Here is a 20,503-nt window from a genome sequence, read left to right as displayed (position 1 = left end):
ATATATCTATATATCAATTGTCAAATTTTTATTCTGCTTAAGAATCCGCGGTGCATCGATCAGGTTTCGATTGAATGCAAAATAATTTGACGGGGAAAAATATTGTGAAAAATATTGTGCACCGTTTCAGAAATCTTGTTATAGTATATGTTCAGTATATTCGAATTGACATTCATTTTAGACTCATTTGCAGAAGATTGTCCCGAATGCCGGTCCTGCGAAACCAGGTTAATACGGTTCAACGAAGCTCTGATTTAGCTCGCGACGCGAACACAGCAATTGCATGGAGTAGTTTTCCTTTTTTTTTTTTTTTTGTAAATACTTTGTCGAGAACTCGCAGGCGGCGAGTGTAATCGTAATTTGGTTAATTGTGGAACAAGAGGAACACGGAGAAGGAACGGAGTGCAGTAACGATGTTTGAGAACGGAGCGCTCAAGTGTGCGACGGCTCAAGTATTTTCTTACCTGTCTAAATGGAAGGCTGCGATCTCGGCCGTGTGTCTCTCGAAGTCGGTGAAATAGAAGTGATTCGGCAGAGTCTGTTGCTCCCGAGGAAACCTGTCGCAGAAACAAACACTGTTGTCACCAAACACTCGAGGCTCCAGTGGCACGTATATAAGGTCCCCTACAGACTGTCAGAACCGTCGATCCGATAGACAACACGAATACACCTGTATCTGTCGCTATAAATGTTAACCGTACTTTTCCACTCCGTCAAATAAACGAATCTCACTACGAATTCCCATAAAAAAAAAAAAAACAATAGCCACAACTAGTGTTCTCTCTCGAGAAATTTTATAATGGATTATTTCTCATTTCTCGAGAAAAATTGCAGTATTTCTCGAGAAATTTAAATTCAGGAAAATTCTGATGAATCTCATTTATTTTATAACGTATAAATTCTTAACACTAGGTTTACGGAACGTTGAAAGTGAGTATTTTACATTACTTTATAAAAATAAGAAGAATGCGTCTATCCAAGTTTTCAGCCATTTTTTAAATAATATGTACCTAAGGAAATAAGTTTGTTGAGTAATTCTACGTCGATGGATCTTCACAATCTCAATAACCGTAAATTAAAAATATTAGGATCCGTCATTTTGACGGGTCCCGTAAACCTAGTGTTAAATTCTCTTAAATTCTTATTTAGAACTTTAGAAAAAGTGAATACTGAATTGAGTAATGAGTTTCTTGTTGTTATTCAAGAAGAAATATCTAAAAGAAGAGACAAGATTGTTGTATCCCTTATAAAATATCTGCATAATCCAGAATCTCTGCAAAAAGATTCAGAAGATACATTTTTTGATTTAACATCCAAGGCAGATATGTATAAAATGGCAAAACAAATTCTAAGCAGACTTTTTGGAAAATGTAACAATGATTCTTATGAAAATAGTGAAAAACTTTCAGATTCTCAGAATGAGGAACTATCACTGGAAAAACAGTTAGAATTAGAAATTGTAGATAGCCTTCAAGAATTTAGTGTCGAGAGTTTAGCGGCAGAAGAAAATAAATTCCGGACTCTAACAAAGGAATTCGAAATTTTTGAGTCCACTGGAAAAAGGACACCCAATCTTCAGCAACTTTTGGGTGTTCTGTATACGATAAAGCCAACATCCACACAAAATGAAAGAAATTTTTCTACGGCTACAGATTTTGTTACAAAAAGAAAAAGAAGTAGATTGTCTGATTCTACGTTAGACGCATTATGCTTCTTAAGAAGTCATTTCAAAACAAAAGCGTAATGTTTCACTTTATAAAAGTTTGGTAAAAGTTTCCCAATATTTTCTAATTTTATTAAAAATTCTCGAGAAATATAGTTTTATTTCTCATTTCTCGAGAAATGAAAAATGTTGAGAAATCAGGAACACTAGCCACAACTTTAATAAAACAAAAAACAATAAGCAAACTTTATGCAGTTACAACACATCGTCAGAAAAATTGTGAACTACTATTTACTCAATATATGTCACCAACACGGGTCAAGCCAGGGACATATATCGGCCAGGAGACACTATCCTTTGATCTCGGTTCATGACCCCTTACGGGGTATACCCCGCGGCAGTGGGGGTAGTGCTGAGACTTTTATCTGCTAGGCACTTGCGACATATATAGAGTACACACCGTATTGGGTCTATTACAGGTCGGACTCGACTTATTAAAACTACTCGTCAAAGGGAGAGTTCTTGAAGAGGAAACTTCGAACTCAAATCTTTAGGGATGAATATTTTATTTAACCCTTTGCACTCGGAGCTATTTTAACTCCAAAACGAAACATTTCTTTCGACCTAGAATATTTTCCTCCTATATATATATATATTTTTCATGTTATACGTACGAAAATGGTGAAATTTACACGTGCAATACTGAACTGTTTAGTAATTTATTAAATACAAATAAATATAATAATATAAAAAATATTTTAAATAGTGATACAGCAATTTTTAGGGGCGCCTTACAATCGCCATTCGAGTGCTAAGGGTTAATATTATATTTAATATTATTTTTGAGTACAACAGGACTACACATCTAGTCCCCAAAGTTGCAAACTTAATGTGACAATATTATATGTCCAACAACCAGTCCGTTTTTCCTATTATTGAATGCTTTCATACAAAATCTAATTTTCTAATTTTCTAATCTTCTATTTCTGATTTTCCGAGAAAAATATTCTTACAGCGCTCCGAAAAATACTCGTCCTCAAAGAATTCAATTTCAATGCTAAAATAGCACATATTTGCGCAAGCTCCCGCAGACCAACATCGTCAACAACAATGCTTGCGTAATGCACTTCACCGCAATTGCACAAGCGCAAGGTATGTAGAAACCACAAATGTTTCTATTGTGAAGTCATTCGGCGTTCCTCGCAGCGATGATGGCGGAAGAGCTTTTCTCACTGCCGCGATCGTCGAAAAATATTTTTCCGGTAGGAAAATGTGTTGCGTCGAAACAATTCCCGAATATGTTTCCCGCGTTTCCATCCACGCAATCCGGAAAAAAGAAAACAGCAAAACAAAAACCGTGGGGACAGCAGACGTGCCGAAGTGTCTTTCGGGGGCGCCGTTCGGGATCTGTGGAGAAGCCCCAGGGAAATTTGTCGTTTCCCGGGAAATACTTTTCCGTTCAAGGGCATCGCCGAGGTTTACCAATGAGAACGGACGAGCGGGGGAAGTTCTCGTGAAAGCGCGCAAGAGGGCTGGAGAAAGTGGAAACGGAAAGTGGTGTCCGCTTTCGATGCGGCGAACTTGTATCGTCGCAAACGCATTTCTACCGAAAAAAAAAAAAAAAAACACCAAACGAACCCATTCTAATCTAACACATTTTAACACCGAGCTGTGCAGACATTCGCACGAAACAAGATTTTCAGAAATTAATTTATAAAACGATGGAATTGAATTAAAATTGTGGAGGGAGACTCTGGAGCTCCAAATAAAACAGAAATATGTTACTGTGTTTTATTTAAATTATATTTTCATAGACTTGCTGCGATATTGATAAAATATTGCAAGCTCGAACAAGAGTCAGATATGGGGAGTATAATTTTTTTGTGGCTGGAGGATCATTTTTAAGGGCTGAAACCACACTTCGAATATTACTTGTTTGAAGCGATCTTTGTAAGTATTGAAGACAAAAGTAAACATATAGCGAAAATAAATATTTATAAAATTTTCGGGGGGGTTAAGTGATATGAAAGACCGAACTGTGCATATATTCGCATGAAACTAGATTTTCAGAAATTAATTAATAAAACAACAGAATTAAATTAAAATTGAGGAGGGAGACTCTGGAGGTCCAAACAATATAGAAATATGTTACTGTGTTTTATTTAAATTATATTTTCATAGACTTGCTGCGATATTGACAAAATATTGCAAGCTCGAACAAGAGTGAGAAATGGGGAGTATAATTTTTTCGTGGCTGGAAGATCATTTTTAAGGGCTGAAACCACCCTTCGAATATGTACTTGTTCAAAGCGATCTTTGTAAGTATTGAAGACAAAAGTAAACATATAGCGAAAATAAATATTTAAAAAATTTTCTGGAGGGTTAAAAGGTATGAAAGAGCGAACTGTGCAGACATTCGCATGAAACTAGATTTTTAGAAATTAATTTACAAGACAATGGAATTAAATTAAAATTGAGAAGGGAGACTCTGGAGCTCCAAATAAAACAGAAATATGTTACTGTGTTTTATTTAAATTATATTTTCATAGACTTGCTGCGATATTGTCAAAATATAGCAAGCTTGAACAAGAGTCTATAATTTTTTCGTGGCTAAGGGATTATTTTTAAGGGTTGAAACCATCCTTCGAATATGTACTTGTTCGAACCGGTCTTTGTAAGCATTCAAGACAAAAATAAACATATAGCGAAAATAAATGTTTAAAAAATTTTCTGGAGGGTTAAAAGGTATGAACGACCGAACTGTGCAGACATTCGCATGAAACTAGATTTTCAGAAATTAATTTACAACACAATGGAATTAAATTAAAATTGAGGCGGGAGACCCTGGAGGTCCAAACAAAATAGAAATATGTTACTGTGTTTTATTTAAATTGCTGCGATATTGATAAAATATTGCAAGCTTTAACAAGAGTCAGAAACGGCGAATATAATTTTTTCGAAATCAGAGGATCATTTTTAGGGGTTGAAACCACCCTTCGAATATTACTTGTTCGAAGCGACCTTTGAAAGTATTGAAGACAAAAGTAAAAATACAGCAAAAATAAATATTTAAAAAATTTTCTGGGGGTTTAAAAATTACGAAAGACCCAAGGGTAACTACCCTCACTTTAAATTTAAATCATCGACAGTGAAACCTGAAGATTTAATACATTTCAATACGAATTCAAGGAGGTACTTACTGTCACACGTTAGTAACCTATCGAGATCGACTGGCTCGATTAATTGCGTCGCCTAACCGAAACGATGAGGGTAAAATCGCATGACAGGAAGTGGATTCCGACAGTCGGGAAGGTAATTCCCACCGGGGGAACGCGTTTCCACGGAGCTCTTCCCGTTGTTTTTCGAAAAATATTTCGCCCGTTCAAGGGCGCGTCACGTACGACCGAAGAAACGCCGGAATCTAAAAGGAGAGACGATTCCTCGGGAAAACACAGAGCGATACGAGAGAAAGCAGGAAGGTTGGGGGGGAGAGGGTGGAAACGTTATGGTCTCTGTCTTCCCCACTACCGTTTTCCAGCCGAGGCTCCCGTCGTGGAAGTCGACGGCGATAAATAAAAAAGACATCCCCCGGGGAATCCTTCCCGTACGTGCGCACCTTTTCTTGCGGAATACCGGAGAGAGGGAACAAGGAGAGTCTGAATTCCGGCGATGTACTGACGTTGAACGAGCGTGTTCCAACGGGACTCGATGGGAATGTAAATAATAGAAGAGAACCCCGCGACCCGAAAACAATTATTCTTAATCGAAATTCTGCGTGACGCGGAATCAACGAAAATAGAGTCGACCCTGTGGATTTACGCGTGCGAATAATATTTAAATGGGGGACACTAGGACTGAAGGGAGAAAGGGAAAAAAGGGACAGTAAGAACGTAGCTGCCCTCAGAAAAACGAAAAAGGGTTCTACAATTTTGATTTCGCAATTTATAATACTATTTCGAAAACTGTTTAGAAATTGTGGATTTTGTTGCGATGCACTTTAACACTTATTTATTAGTGTAAACGCTCTTAATACAAAATAATATAACTCAAGGACTAAATAATATTACAGATGTGTCCAGACCACGCACGCAATTCAATACGTAACCGTTACGAGGCTTCTCATTCGACGGATTCAAAACAAACGCAACACATCCAGTTAGCAACTAGTTACAAATCGGCTCAGGGGTGCCAACGTGAACCTAGATGATGATTATTTTTCACAGAAATGAAGAGAAACTGACAGGGGGGTGTTAAAATATCTTAACCCCCTTTACAAATTTCTGTTTTGAAATATACTAACACGAATTTAAAAGTAAATCGTGCACCCTAAAATATAAATATTAGTGTTAGTTCGATCCTGTTATAGAATCGACGGGACAAAATTTTGAAGTGGATTTTTATTCCAATTATATATTCGTAGATTATGGTCGGGGTGAAATAAACCCCATGTGGTTCGGACTTTTATCCACCTACCTCACGGAGGGTTGAACTCAATGTTTATTCTACACATTTGTTTATTCGAATCGTCGTGTCTACCTATAGGATATAAATGTCTGGAAAATGTAGGGGATGATTTTCGAGACTCGAAGATGTTACTAACGAAGTAAGTAAAAAGAAAATTCTCGTAAGAACGCCGTTACGATGTTGAAGAGGAAGGGGTCGAGATTGTTAAATGGAGCGTACAGAATTTGTTCCTCGAACGAGCAACAGAAAAATCCCGGTTATAAACTGCAGGGGAAGAAAAGTGGAGGGTGGCCGAAAGATTCGTAGCTCGATCAAATATTTACCCCGCGATCCCGGAGTTTACGAGCCAGCTGGTACCTGCGCACGGGATCTAGAAACGTTTTTATCCGTAGATCCGATGCTCTATTCGAATAACGTTCAATTACAGACAAACTTGAGGAACTACTTGCGTGTCATCGCGAAAGGGTTTCGGAACCGACTGTAAAAGCGAGTCCCGCGGAGGAACGAGGCAAGTTTTAATTCATTGCCATCGACATGGCGGTGGAGTTATTCGACGCAACGGTTTCGTACCGTTTCCACCGAGTTTAGACCATTCCCCTCGGAAATGTCAGCCGAGAAGTTCACCGTTTTACTGCGTCGCTTTATCGATGCTCGAAAGGTTGCAGGTGGTCGAGACTGCCGCGTGAGAATAGATCGACGGCCCCGAATCGTTTGATATTTTCGTACCGGCTCAAAGATCGCGTAAACTAGTATTTATAGGGTGGAACAACCATAAATCTACTCCGGGAGACTAATCGGGGATCCAGGGAAAATATTGTGACGGACAATCGGCAGATCAGGCGCGTGGAAAATGATTTTAGAAAAATTATTTTAATTAGTTTAATTATTTGTCCTAATTGTGAAGAACGTGGAAGTGTACAATCTTGTACGAATATACAATCTGAATGTACTAACTTTTTATTCTTCAGTGACTTCTGATTTTTGAAGATATTTGTGACAAAACAGATTTTTCATCCCTTAAATTTAAGGTTTCCTACCCCATTAATGTCGACAATTTCAAATGTTGAAAAATGTGTGATTAATTTTACTTCGAGCACTGTATTTTACTGAAAATAAGACTTGTGTCGCTTGTCTGATTTTTCTCGAAGAATGATGAACGTGTGGGTAACGAATGATCAAGAATGAAAATTGGGAAAATCGCAAGTGGGAACCGCAGTCGAGAATAGATCGTCACTCCGAGATTGTCTGATATATTTTCGTAGCATTACCCATCGATCGTTCGAAACTATTCTTTTTTTTTTTATCAAAGAAACTATAAATTGCCTCGGGGGAAGCGATCCATCTTTAAATGGAAAAATCTTCACCGTCTGTGGAGAGAAATTATCTAACGGGGAAAATAGAAAATAGATAGGAGGAGGGATGTCTAACCTTTCAGATAAGGGAAGACATCCATTGTCAAGGAGGATCAAGCGTTAACTTCCCTTGGTAAAATCGTTTTAGAATCGTTTGCTGAGGGTTCGACGACCGGAGCAAAAATATTTCGAAAAAATTTTCGAGCATGATAGAAAGACCGCATACGATCGATATACTGTCTTTCACATTACACTGTTCCAAAAGTTTGTTTTAAAACTTATAAAAGAAAACAGAAAACAGAGAAACAAAATATATTATTATTTCTTATCTTATGATTATTTCTACTCCGAACAGAAAACAGAGAGTACAAAGAAAATATGAAATAAATATGATGAATATGATTATTTCTTATCTTATGATTATTTCTTCGCCCTTATACAATTTTATATAACATAACATAATACGTAATCGTACATAATGTAATATAATCCTGTAATTTTTAATAAATTATACTGACTGTAAACTGTTCACTAATTTTAAACTAAAAGTAAGTGAAAGAGATCTTACAAAGACAATATAGAGGATATAGAAAATTCCAAATATAAATACAGAAAATAAAATATAAAAAATTGAAAACTGAAAATTGAATATACAGGGTGCTCATTTGAAAATTCTCCAGCCGAATATCTCGAAAAGTATGAAAGATATTGAAAAAGTGTAAAACACGTGTCCAAGGATTTCGAGGGAAATAGTTTTCAAGGTCATTTGAAGGTCAACTTTGTTTTTTCAAATGGAAACCTATATTTTTTATTATGGGATCTTATTGTACGTAAAAAGACCAGCAATTTTCGTACGATACTTTTTTTATCCGCGCACTAGTTTCGGAGATATTTAAAGAGAAGTAGAGCGAGTCATAGTTATACTGCGAGAAAGATTGTAATTTCTTTATAACTACAACAAATTTTCAAAATGTTCTCCGTTCTTTCCTAAACAATAATACAGACGATTCTCAAATTCTTTTTTTCGTTTCCTTAAACTTTGCAACTAATCGTAAGACGTACGTACGAGGAACATGTGTGTCAGGATGTCATTAAACGTAGTAGCAGTTCAACGAGCACACTCATCGGCTCCATAAATAAAAATGATTTCTACTCGTTCTTCTAAAGAATGCACCAATTTATACAATTAATTACGATATAGCATCTCTTATTACGATGATTCACACTTGACTAAAAACAAAATCCACCGGAATGAACAACTTGCGCCGTGTCCATCAACATCCAACATATCCTACTCGAATGTCCTAAATTCTCTTCTGAACGATCCAGATTTTCCATCGAAAATGACCTGATGACAAATTTAAACGAGAACAATATTGGAAACGTCCTTCTATTTTGTAAATCTATTGATATATATATATAAACTGTTATAAATTTGTTTTTTCCTGTACCCAACCACAATGTAAATACTAACCGTAACCTTCTCTTGTATATTCAATTGTAATCCACGTGGTCGCTAATGACCTAGCTGTTAATGCGACCACTCTAAAATAAACGATATGTTATAATAATGATAATAATAAATAGTACAATCTTATATTGAAAGACGGACAACATAAACGAGAGATCAGTAGAGGACAGTTTTCTTTTCAACCGATACGTTCTAGTACAACTGGAAAACGACCAACAATTTGCGTCAAAAAATTTTACACAATAATATGCCTTACTCTACTTCTCTTTAAATATCTCCGAAACTAGTGCGCGTATAAAGAAAAGTATAGTACGAAAATTGCTGGTCTCTTTACGTACAATAAGATCCCATAACAAAAAATATAGGTTTCCATTTGAAAAAACAAGGTTGACCTTCAAATGACCTTGAAAACTCTTTCCCTCTTTCCCGCTCGAAATCCTTGGACACTTGTTTTACACTTTTTCAATATTTTTCACGCTTTTCGAGATATTCGGCTGGAAAGTTTTCGAATGAACACCCTGCATGTATGGAGAGGACAAAGGGCAGAAAATGAAAGGAATAGAAAATATAGGGAATGCAGAGACTAGGAACAGGAGAAGAGAGAGATTACGAAGAGCGCGCAGGACACGGAGAACACAGTGGAACGGTGTGCCTTCGGTGAAACAAGAGGCACGCACTCGGTGTCACCGAGAACTCCGTTAACACGCCACAGGAGGATCGTTGCCGATATGGCAGCGGAGCCGAGACAGCGACGAGTGGAAACGAAGCAACGAGACTTGGAAAAGCCGCCGTGGCGCGGCTGGCCGGGACTGAGGAACTTTTCCGAGCAGGCCGGGCTAATTAATACGACGGTCGCCGGGTAATTAGCGCGTAATTTGCATCTGATTAAAAGTTAACTGGCGTCGCGAGGCAACCAGCCAGAGCCCGGCCAGCCATCCAGGTAAAGAGAGAGAGAGAGAACGAAAGTCAGGCTTCATCTCCTGACCTTCCGACTTCGCCGGCATAATTTTGTTTACCGAGAGCTTCCTCCGCGAATTTTCGGCCCAGCCCTTTTACCAACCCTCCACCCTTCGAACCCTTCCCATCCCATTCGGGAAAGTGTGTGGAAAAGATAACCGGCGTTTGCCCCGGAATAATTACGCCCGTTGTAAGACCCCGTCACTCGGTGTATTCAAATGAACCCGTTATACGGACCCCGTCGAATTTATTCTGCCAGTTTCGGGAATATTAATTGTTCCTACCCGGCGCGAACTTTCTGATTTATGGGCCGTGTTTAGCATCTGGAGCACGACGACCTCCGTGGAACACGGAGATAACGCGCGCAAGGTGCTATTGGCCGCTTCTGTTTACTATCTTATGGTTGCGTCGATCTAAGACGCCGCACGTACGGCCGCATGACCAAATTACGACGACAAAAATTTAAGATGAGATTTTATTCGAAATTCTGGTTAGAAATGCTTATATGAAGACTGCTTAATAATTATCTTCGGAAAAGTAGCTACTTAGGGTTAATTGGGGTCATAAAAAAGGGTCGAGGGTCCATAGTATGTTGATTAAAAAAAAAAATTAAGTAAATTAAAACACTGAATTATTTCTGTAGGTTTCAGTGAGATATAATATGCAATAAGAATATTATTTTACAACCTCGTTGTTATTTTCATCGTTATCGTAAGCATCATCAGTAGCATCATCATCAAGCTCATCATCGTTGCTTTCATTACCATTCCTATAGAAAGTAGGCATTCTTAGGATACTCAATACAACCTGATTAAACTTTGCTTCTTTTTTTTCGGTTTTCTTTTCGCATACTTTATTTCATGAAAAGTTTCGAAACAAATATTTTAACTATACGTTTCATTTGTATTATACAATGTTTAGAAAGTTCACTAACACCAAACTTGTCGAATATATATTTTAACAATCGTTCATTATACTTAAATGACGAAAACTTGAAAAACTGCTCACTTCTTAACACATCAAATAGCTCTTTTCTCGTAATCTTCATTACCTTTACAGAGGACTCATTTTTTAATTTTTTATATTAGTTATAAGCCATTTTTTCGAACTAGTAAAGAAAAATCGGTGTACTATTTGGAACTTTCTTTATAACTCTAGCTAAAGTAAGCGTATCAATATGTTTTAATCAAAAATAGTATATGATAGAACATACTATATTAACAGTATGTACAACTTATCTTTGTGTTAGCAATAATTGCATATGAAAGTACGTACCTGACGCTTCAATATCCATGTAGGAAACTTGTTGAATTTAAATCGGAGAAAATAGGATGAACGCAATTACGTCGTCAACAATACTGGCGCAAACAACTGAGATTCGCCGTCCGAACCATAACCTCACTTTGCGCACGCGCACCAACTACTATGTTGCGTTAACAACAAACATTCTCACGCTATATTGTAGGCCGTTTCTTAGAGTACGTTATGGTGGTATTTGTCGTTAGTTTAGAGAACATTTTAAAATCTACTTTTGTCGTAATTTGGTCATTCGGCCGTATGTGCGCTGTCCTGAAATTTGCACCATGTGTCTGGAACGCTCCTGTTTCATTTTTATTCGGTTTTTGACTATGTCCTCTTGCTCCGTCATATAAAGTAGAGAAGCTTTGCTTTGTTGTATCGTTGTGTTATTCGAACCGAGACACTATCTTAACTGTTGTGCAGCTCATTTTGGAATTTTTGCTTAATTCTCACTGGTTAATTTTCACTGGTCGCGGGAATATCGTTGAAAAAACTGTAGAAGCACTTGGCCAGCGAACCCGTGCACGCAGCTTAACGCTAATTACAGCCGGTTAATGATGTAGGTCGATGGTAATTGTTGCTGCTTGATCGGGCCGCGAGTGGCACCACGAAAGAAAAATGGCGACCGGGCCGCGGAGCCCCATTCGCTTTTAACGAGTTAAATGGAACGCATTAACGGACTATATTCGATAAAATCTATAGCGGAAATGCTGGCCGTGTTACAGCACGCGTTCCCTGCAAATTGAATCCATAAAGCTTCATATTTCGTTAATAAATGCGCGATTAATCGAAGGAAATTCCCCCGGAGAAAGAATCGGTGAATATTCCTTGAACGTCAGGCGATTCCTGATGAAATCCGTGGAAAACGGGGAATTTGTTTTTAACAATCGAATCCGAGAAGCTTCGTATTTCATCAAACGAATTTACAATTAAGCAAAATTCCCCTGGGGGAGACGAATCGCTAGAAACTTCCCGAACATTAGCCACACCTTATAAAATCAGAGAAAAAACGGGGAATTTGTTTTTAACAATCGAATTCGGGAAGCTTCGTATTTCATCAAACGAATTTACAATTAAGCGAAATTCCCCTGGGGGAGACGAATCGCTAGAAACTTCCCGAACATTAGCGATACCTTATAAAATCAGAGAAAAAACGGGGAATTTGTTTTTAACAATCGAATCCGGGAAGCTTCGTATTTCATCAAACGAATTTACAATTAAGCAAAATTCCCCTGGGCGGAACGAATCGCTAGAAACTTCCCGAACATTAGCGATACCTTATAAAATCAGAGAAAAAACGGGAGTTTGTTTTTAATAATCAAGTGGAACGGCGTTCAAACGCGGAAAAGTTCCTCGTGAAATTTAATAACGAGGACGCTCGAACTCGTCGACAACTATGGTAAAGAGGTGAATTCAATTTTTTTCGAATTCAGAGAAAATATGCTTCTTCTTCAGAGGTTCGCGGAAAAATGGAGCATCTGTTCTTTTTTTCACGGAAAGAGGAAGTATAATTTTGTCAGTTGGGAACGAGGAAATTGTTTGACAGGACGGCGCGAACGCGTCATTTGTTTAGAATCGCGACTTGTAAATGTCGGGTAAACGCGGCTGTCCTAATATTTCCGTGACAGGAGCACGTCACACAGATCTCGCGCACTTCCCCGATGCAAAATGAAGAGAACGTCCTACATGTTACGAAAATATGCAGCGGAGATAAAATAATAAACGATGTCAACCCGGGAGTACAAGGTAATCTTCGCGGAACAGAATAAACTGCACTCGCGAGGACGGACCTACCGGAAATAACACGCTGGGACTATTTAATAGAAGAGTGTACGGGCTCGGTACGTGTAAAGGTGTGTTCGCGGTGTGTGTACGGGTGCAGAATGTGCGAGAATAAATTTCTGTTGGAATTTTCGGATGTTGACTCGACGATGGACAGCTGTGAAAAAAGATTCCGATCGCTTCTTTCTGTTTTCGGAGAGAGTTCGTTCAGTTCTATATGGAAAGTGACCAAAAAAGGCTATGCTTACTTAAATATAGTTTCTTACTTTCTTAGCAAAGATCGCCGATTACAAGGAAACTGATGCTGACTGATGCATGGTTACGATTGACGGAATATTTTTGGTAGTTGCTTTTTGGTAAAACAGGGAATGCTTATTTAGCCTTTAGCTAGTAAAAAATACACAAAAATAGGAATGGAGAGTAAAGCGACAAGTTAAATAGCCATTTCCGCGCCGACACTGGATACGATTGACCGACTTACGTCACTTGATTCGGATCGGAAGTAATGAATGGTACTTGGATCACGTTATTGTCGCAAACGTCCCCTCTAGATTGGGAGGGACCATAAATACAGCCTCCCTCTGAAATTAGCTTCGTTGTCGAATTAGAAATATTTTCTATGTTGTCTTCATTACTTTTATAGTTTTGGAACGAGTTTAATCTTTTAAGCACTGTAGGCCACTATAGTGGCTTCCGTGGAAAGCACTAGTTTCGACGCTAACGCCACTATAGTGGCTTCCGTGGAAAGCATCAGTTTGTACGACACTATAGTGGCTACGGTGGAAAGCATCAGTTTGTACGCCACTATAGTGGTTTCCGTGGAAAGCATCAGTTTGAACTGTACGCCACTATAGTGGTTTTCGTCGGAAGCATCAGTTTGAACGGTAAGCCATTATAGTGGCTTCGGTGGAAAGCATCAGTTTCAACGCTAACGCCACTATAGTGGCTTCCGTGGAAAGCATCAGTTCGTACGCCGTTATAGTGGTTTCAGTGGAAAGCATCAGTTCGTACGCCACTATAGTGGTTTCGGTGGAAAGCATCAGTTCGTACGCCACTATAGTGGTTTCCGTGGAAAGCATCAGTTCGTACGCCACTATAGTGGTTTCCGTGGAAAGCATCAATTTGTACGCCACTATAGTGGCTACGGTGGAAAGCATCAGTTTGAACTGTACGCCACTATAGTGGCTTCCGTGGAAAGCATCAGTTCGAACGGTACGCCATTATAGTGGCTTCGGTGGAAAGCATCAGTTTGAACGCTAACGCCACTATAGTGGCTTCCGTGGAAAGCATCAGTTCGTACGCCACTATAGTGGTTTCCGTGGAAAGCATCAGTTTGTACGACACTATAGTGGCTACGGTGGAAAGCATCAGTTTGTACGCCAGTATAGTGGTTTCCGTGGAAAGCATCAGTTTGAACTGTACGCCACTATAGTGGTTTCCGTCGGAAGCATCAGTTTGAACGGTACGCCATTATAGTGGCTTCGGTGGAAAGCATCAGTTTGAACGCTAACGCCACTATAGTGGCTTCCGTGGAAAGCATCAGTTCGTACGCCGTTATAGTGGTTTCGGTGGAAAGCATCAGTTCGTACGCCACTATAGTGGTTTCGGTGGAAAGCATCAGTTCGTACGCCACTATAGTGGTTTCCGTGGAAAGCATCAGTTTGTACGACACTATAGTGGCTACGGTGGAAAGCATCAGTTCGTATGCCACTATAGTGGTTTCCGTGGAAAGCATCAGTTTGAACTGTACGCCACTATAGTGGTTTCCGTCGGAAGCATCAGTTTGAACGGTACGCCGTTATAGTGGCTTCGGTGGAAAGCATCAGTTTGAACGCTAACGCCACTATAGTGGCTTCCGTGGAAAGCATCAGTTCGTACGCCACTATAGTGGTTTCCGTGGAAAGCATCAATTTGTACGCCACTATAGTGGCTACGGTGGAAAGCATCAGTTTGAACTGTACGCCACTATAGTGGCTTCCGTGGAATGTATCAGTCTGAACAGTACACCACTATAGTGGCTTCCGTGGAAAGCATCAGTTCGAACGGTAACGCCACTATAGTGGCTTTTGTGCCTTACGTCGCCAAGGGCGCCGTACGTGGGAGATAGATTTGCGGCCAGGCGCGCCGTACCTGGGAGATAGATTTGCGGACGAGCGCGGAAGCTAATTAGGAATGCAGACAGACAAATGTTTCTAAATCGATAAAAAAGTCGACGTTTGGCTGATTGATTCTTGAAAAGCCCAAGTATCGGTGACGTAGACACAGCAATATCTCTGGCAGAAGTTCTCAAAGTCGAACTAAAAAAATACTGTCACCCTCTCCGAGCACAGCCCTATAAATCCTGAAATCATTCCCCGTCGCTGCTCGCACCTTTCTGCAGGTAAAAAATCCCGAAGACGGACGATTTCGGGTGGATTCGACCGGGACTCCGTGCGAAGTGAAAATCAAACGAGAAGTGTGCTTCCGGGAGGTAAAAGTCGTCGAAAATCGTGGAGAGAGGTCCTCGAGGATGTACATCGTGGGTCGAAGAGCGCGCAATCAAAGGGCCTTCACGCGGGTCGCAATAAAAAGATCCTCGAAGAAATAATTTGCCGTGGAGAGAGAGAAGCGTCGGACGAAATTGTCCATTCAATGAATCTTCAGAGAGATAGAGAGATAGAGAGAGGGGGAGGGGGGAAAGGGGTCGGAGGTGGAAGAAAAAGTAGAAGGGGTTCGGTAGAAGTAGAAAAGAAAGCCGGGGCTCGTTCGTTTCGAAACGAGAAAAAGAGGTGTCCTCCTTAACGTGTAACGAGAGCTTATTGCGGGATTGGTGGCGTCGGGACGCTTGCAATTTCGCCGTGGAAAATTCTCCTCTGTCCCTCCGGCGGCGGCGGCTAGGGGTTGGTCGAGGCCCGGAAACTTTCCATGGAACTTATTGCCGAACTTATTACCGGAGTTTAAGCCGGCCTCTCGGCCACTTATCGCGGAATCTTCGGCCGACCGGAAGTTTAAAGGGCCGAGTGTGTGCGCTCGGAGTTCGGGAGGGCGGGAGGGTGCACAGAGGGTGGGAAGAAGAGTCGTCGAGGAGAGCCGAAAGGTGCGGCACAGATAAAAAGAGTCGCAATAAGCGACGACGACCCTCACTTGTCTCGAATTTTCTCTCCACTTCGGGATATTACGTTTCCTCTGCTTTATTCCCTTCTCTCACCCCCTTCTCCATCCGCCGAACTCACCCCCGTCTCCGGAACAGCGCCCCTAACTCGTTCGGAATGGTTTGGACCCTTCTGGATCGGGACCATGCGAATTTATGACTCGCGAGAAGTTTCCGATGGTTTTTGGTGTTTAATTGATTAGGGGTGTTCTGTTTATTGCCGCGGTACAGGGTGAAACAGTGTCTTGGAACGCTGTAACAGTATTTAACAGTGCATTGGGTTGCGCAAATCTTTTTCTGATTTTTGTTTTATACTTCGGCGGGGTCAATTTTATGTCGTACATAATTTTTGTATTTTAATATTTATCGCTTCGGGAATGTCAACCCTCGTTCGTGCCTTGTGTCGTTCATACCCAGTGTACCATTTAATTCGTCAGCGTTTCTCATTGAATTTGCCCATCATTTCAATATACAGTGACTCCCACTCATAGTCGGACGCTTTTAAAAATCACATAACATTGTTAACCCTTTGCACTCGAGTGGTGACCCTGAAGCACCACTAAGAAATTATTGTGGCATTATTTCAAAGAAATTGGAAAAAATATTACAAAATATTTGTCACATTACAAAATTTGTGTTTAATAGATTACTAGACATTTAAATATTATATGTGGAAATCGGATCAATTTCGTACGAATAAAATGAAAATGTAGTTTTAGGGTTAACCCTTTGCACTCGAAGCTATTTTAACTCCAAAACAAAACATTCCTTCCGACCTAGAATATTTCCCTTCTATATATATATTTTTCATGTTATACATACGAAAATGGTAGAATTTACGAAGTTAATTTAATTGAAGTGTTTAGTAATTTATTAAATACAAACAAATCTGATATTGTAAAAAATATTTTGAATAATGATACAGCAATTTTTAGTGGTGCCTTACAGTCACCACTCGAGTGCTAAGGTTTAATATGGGACCATACGACTTGGATTCTTTTCAGAAGTTGGCACAATTGGTTCGCTACATACAGTGAACAAAATTTTCTACAAAAATTGCAATTGGTCTTTATTCGAATTAAATATAAAAATGATAAAAATGATTTAAAAAACCGCTGATAGGTAACGTGGTGGTACATCCTGACGTCACGGGACTCGGTTTGAGGGCAAGGGAAGCGAGGAAAGGAAAAAAAGGACTGTCGGCCAGACGTGAAAAAGGACCGTCACGCAAAGGAGAGCAATATCCCGTGCTCGAGCACGTTTCTCTCAGGAACCGTCATCTCGACGGCATTCGATCCGTCGAGGCCTCGGACCCTAAACGCCGAAGAACCGACGCATCCGAGAAGTCACGATCGCCAACCCTCGCGAAAGCGTTTCTGGGTCTCAGACAATGGGAGGATGTGACGTATCGCGTTTTCCGAACGGAGAAAGCGAAAAGAATGCGAGATGATAGCCGGCGGCGACGGGGAGGGAGGGAGAGAGAGAGGGGGGGGGGGGGGAGAGAAAGGAAGAAAGAGAAAGACAGTGGCACGCGGGCGATGATAATTGAGTAGAAGAGGCAAGGACAGTTCGAGTGGCTCTCTCACGGCACGAGGCACTTGGCCATCCACTTATGTAATTGTGCTCGTAATCCCATCCCACGTAACTTCGTCAACCGCGTGTGTGCACCGATGCACCGATGCAAGCGCAGAAAAACCGCAGAGCTCGCCCCGGCCGCGTGTCACGACCTCTCCGGGGCGCAACCCGAACGAAGAAAAAAAAAGAGAGAAAACCGGGGGAAACACGCGACCATAATCCCCGTAATTTCGCACGGTGGCTAATAGTTTTTACCGATTAAACCTCGTTAGGTGTCCCGCGGGCCTCGACACGACGTCCTACACGCTTTCTACGCGCTAATCTGTCATTTTTCTGGGACGGTTCTACCTCGAAATTAGTTCTCTGATGAAACTGCTTACCCGACCTGGTGATTGGATTGCGATTATCCGTGCCGAGTATGGTACGTACATGTCTCTGTGAAATGCAAGGAGTGCTTGTATTAAGTGCAATTATTAACCCATTTGCATCATAAGAAAACATGAAAAGAAGGCTTTTTATTCAAGCAATCAATTATTTCGAAATCTAAAACAAACTTTGTAGTAAATTCGGGTTTCTATTTCTTAATTTATTATACAGCGTGGTCCACGCAATTGTTTCAAGTGATAACTCCGTTATTATTGCATTTACGAAAAAATGATAAAGGAGAAAGATAAATGGTTCGAAGAGTACTACATCTGTAGGTCTTTAAATTTTTTTTTAGATGCAGCAGTTCATGTGCAATTAACAATTGCATCATTTCTTTAAATAGAAATGCATACTTTTGTTTGCACAGGTCGATTCTTCCGTTCATTCTGCGTAAAAAATGATTAGGGTACCATGGCAAAAAAATTATTAGATCTCGAGATATTTTCAAACAATGTCGTACATTTTCTTGTATTTAGTGAAACACAGCTACACTTTTTCAAAATCTTAGTTTTCGTACTCGAGTTACGATACGTGAATTCCTACTGAATGATGAAATGCATACTCGTACAAATCGGTTTCTGTTATGATAACAATGTCGAAAGGGTGTTTACCTTTACAACATAGTCATCAAGTGTTTGAGTATCTTCTTCAATAAAGACATTTTTTGAAAATATCTCGAGATCTAATCATTTTTGGGTTAATAGGATTTTTATTTTGTTCTGACCTGGAGGAATGTTCTCGTCAAAATGCTTGTGGCATAAAGAATTGATAATTTTTAGTACAACAAAGAGGAAGTTCAAAGAAGGGGGAATTCATTTGTTTTAGATTAATCCTCGGATGGAGGATCTTTTTCACAATTATATGTTTGACGATTCTATTAAGACAGTGGTGGAAGTTGGTAGCAATTAGTTTAGCTTAATAGGAAAAGGTGGTGGTACGAGTTGGTTGCAATTGTTTTAGGTGGAAGAAAATAGTGGTTGAAGTTGGTAGCAATTAGTGTAGCTGAACAGGAGAAGGCGGTAAGAGAAATTAGTTGCAATTATTTTAATGGAAGAAAGTAGCGGTTCAAGTTGGTGGCAATTGTTTTAGCTTGACAGTAGAACATAGCAGTTCGAATTTGTTGCAAATGTTTCAGCTTAGTAGAGGAGCACAGTTCTGGTGCTTGATGGCAATGATTTTAGTTGAACAATAGAAAGTTGCAAGAGAAATTAGTTGCAATTGGTGCAACTCGGTGGAAGAATATACTAGTGAAAATTAGGAGTGACAGGTTTAGATCAACCTTGGACAATTATAACACAAATCAATAGTAATTATTTCAGAATAATTTTCCATCTAATTGAAGCTCAATCTCCCCAAAATGAAAATAGTGATAATTATTCCAACTCAAAAATAATATTCCACGAATACCAATTATTACTATTAAAAATTATCTGTACTATTCGATAGAAGATGAAATGTCCCAAAATAGTGTAAGGTTTTCTGCACCGTTTAATTAAGGAGCAAAGTTCTCAAAATTAAGTTAATCGACTATTAATAGTTTTGTTGACTAGTTTTGGAAATTTCTATTCCGGCAGGATTTCGAGAATAATTTTTCGGATCCCAGTGCAATGAACGATGAAGACAACATTTTTTAATAACTGGGATACAATCCTTCAAAAAAATACAGAAGTTATGCGAAGCGGAGCACTTAAAAAGTTTCTGCAAGATTTCTACTTTGCAAAATAAAAGAACCTCCAACAGATGGAAAAATAAATCTCTTATCGATTCCAATTTTCGGTCAAATAATTCACAAGAATCCGAAGATCGTCTCTCTGTGTCATTATTTTCCTGAAAAATTCATTCCAATATTTAACGTACCTAATTTGTTTGCAGCACCGAGACTATATTTTCTTCTAAAAAAAAAAAACAAGGGACTTTGTTCTCGGCAACAACGAGACGAAACATTCAGCAAGTTCGAGGGGTGCGAACGCAGCAAACGCAGCGACTGCAGGCTTGCACCGAGTGCAGCGAGATGCAGTTGCAGGAAAGTGTTGGCAAAGTTCGCCGATTAAATAAACCGTTAATCCGTTCGAACGAACGTGTCCCAACAACGATCCCACGATTTTATCGAGCCGACCTCGAAGGGCGAGCGAACCCCGCGATTCGATTACCTTTCAAAATAATCTGCGGTAAACCCGGAGATCCCAAGGCGCGAAACTTTCTGCTCTTATCTCCATCCTCGAAGTTTTGCGCGTTCATTTGTAACACTAAGTAGTGCATTCGCCCGGCCGAATGTTAGTTATAGCTCACGCGCTTCTCGCCAGAGATAAGCGGCGCCACTCCGGCAACTATCTTCGGTTAACCGGGGCGAGATGTACTCGAGCTTTGTGGAAAGAATGTCTGCG

The 20,503-nt window shown here is 39.8% G+C and overlaps 1 protein-coding gene across 1 annotated transcript in view; it reads right to left on the bottom strand.

Moving 5' to 3' along the window:
- The window catches only part of LOC143360644 (extracellular serine/threonine protein CG31145), a 149,186-nt gene that overhangs the window by 16,042 nt on the left and 112,641 nt on the right, over positions 1-20,503 (bottom strand). The window contains exon 4 of the mRNA XM_076799685.1: positions 465-557. Within this exon, the coding sequence (XP_076655800.1) occupies positions 465-557 (93 nt within the window). The remainder of the gene's footprint in view (positions 1-464; positions 558-20,503) is intronic.

This window comes from Halictus rubicundus, chromosome 1 (assembly GCF_050948215.1).
Source record: "Halictus rubicundus isolate RS-2024b chromosome 1, iyHalRubi1_principal, whole genome shotgun sequence".
Classification (NCBI taxonomy): Eukaryota; Metazoa; Arthropoda; class Insecta; order Hymenoptera; family Halictidae; genus Halictus; species Halictus rubicundus.
This window is presented reverse-complemented; position numbering and strand designations above follow the sequence as displayed.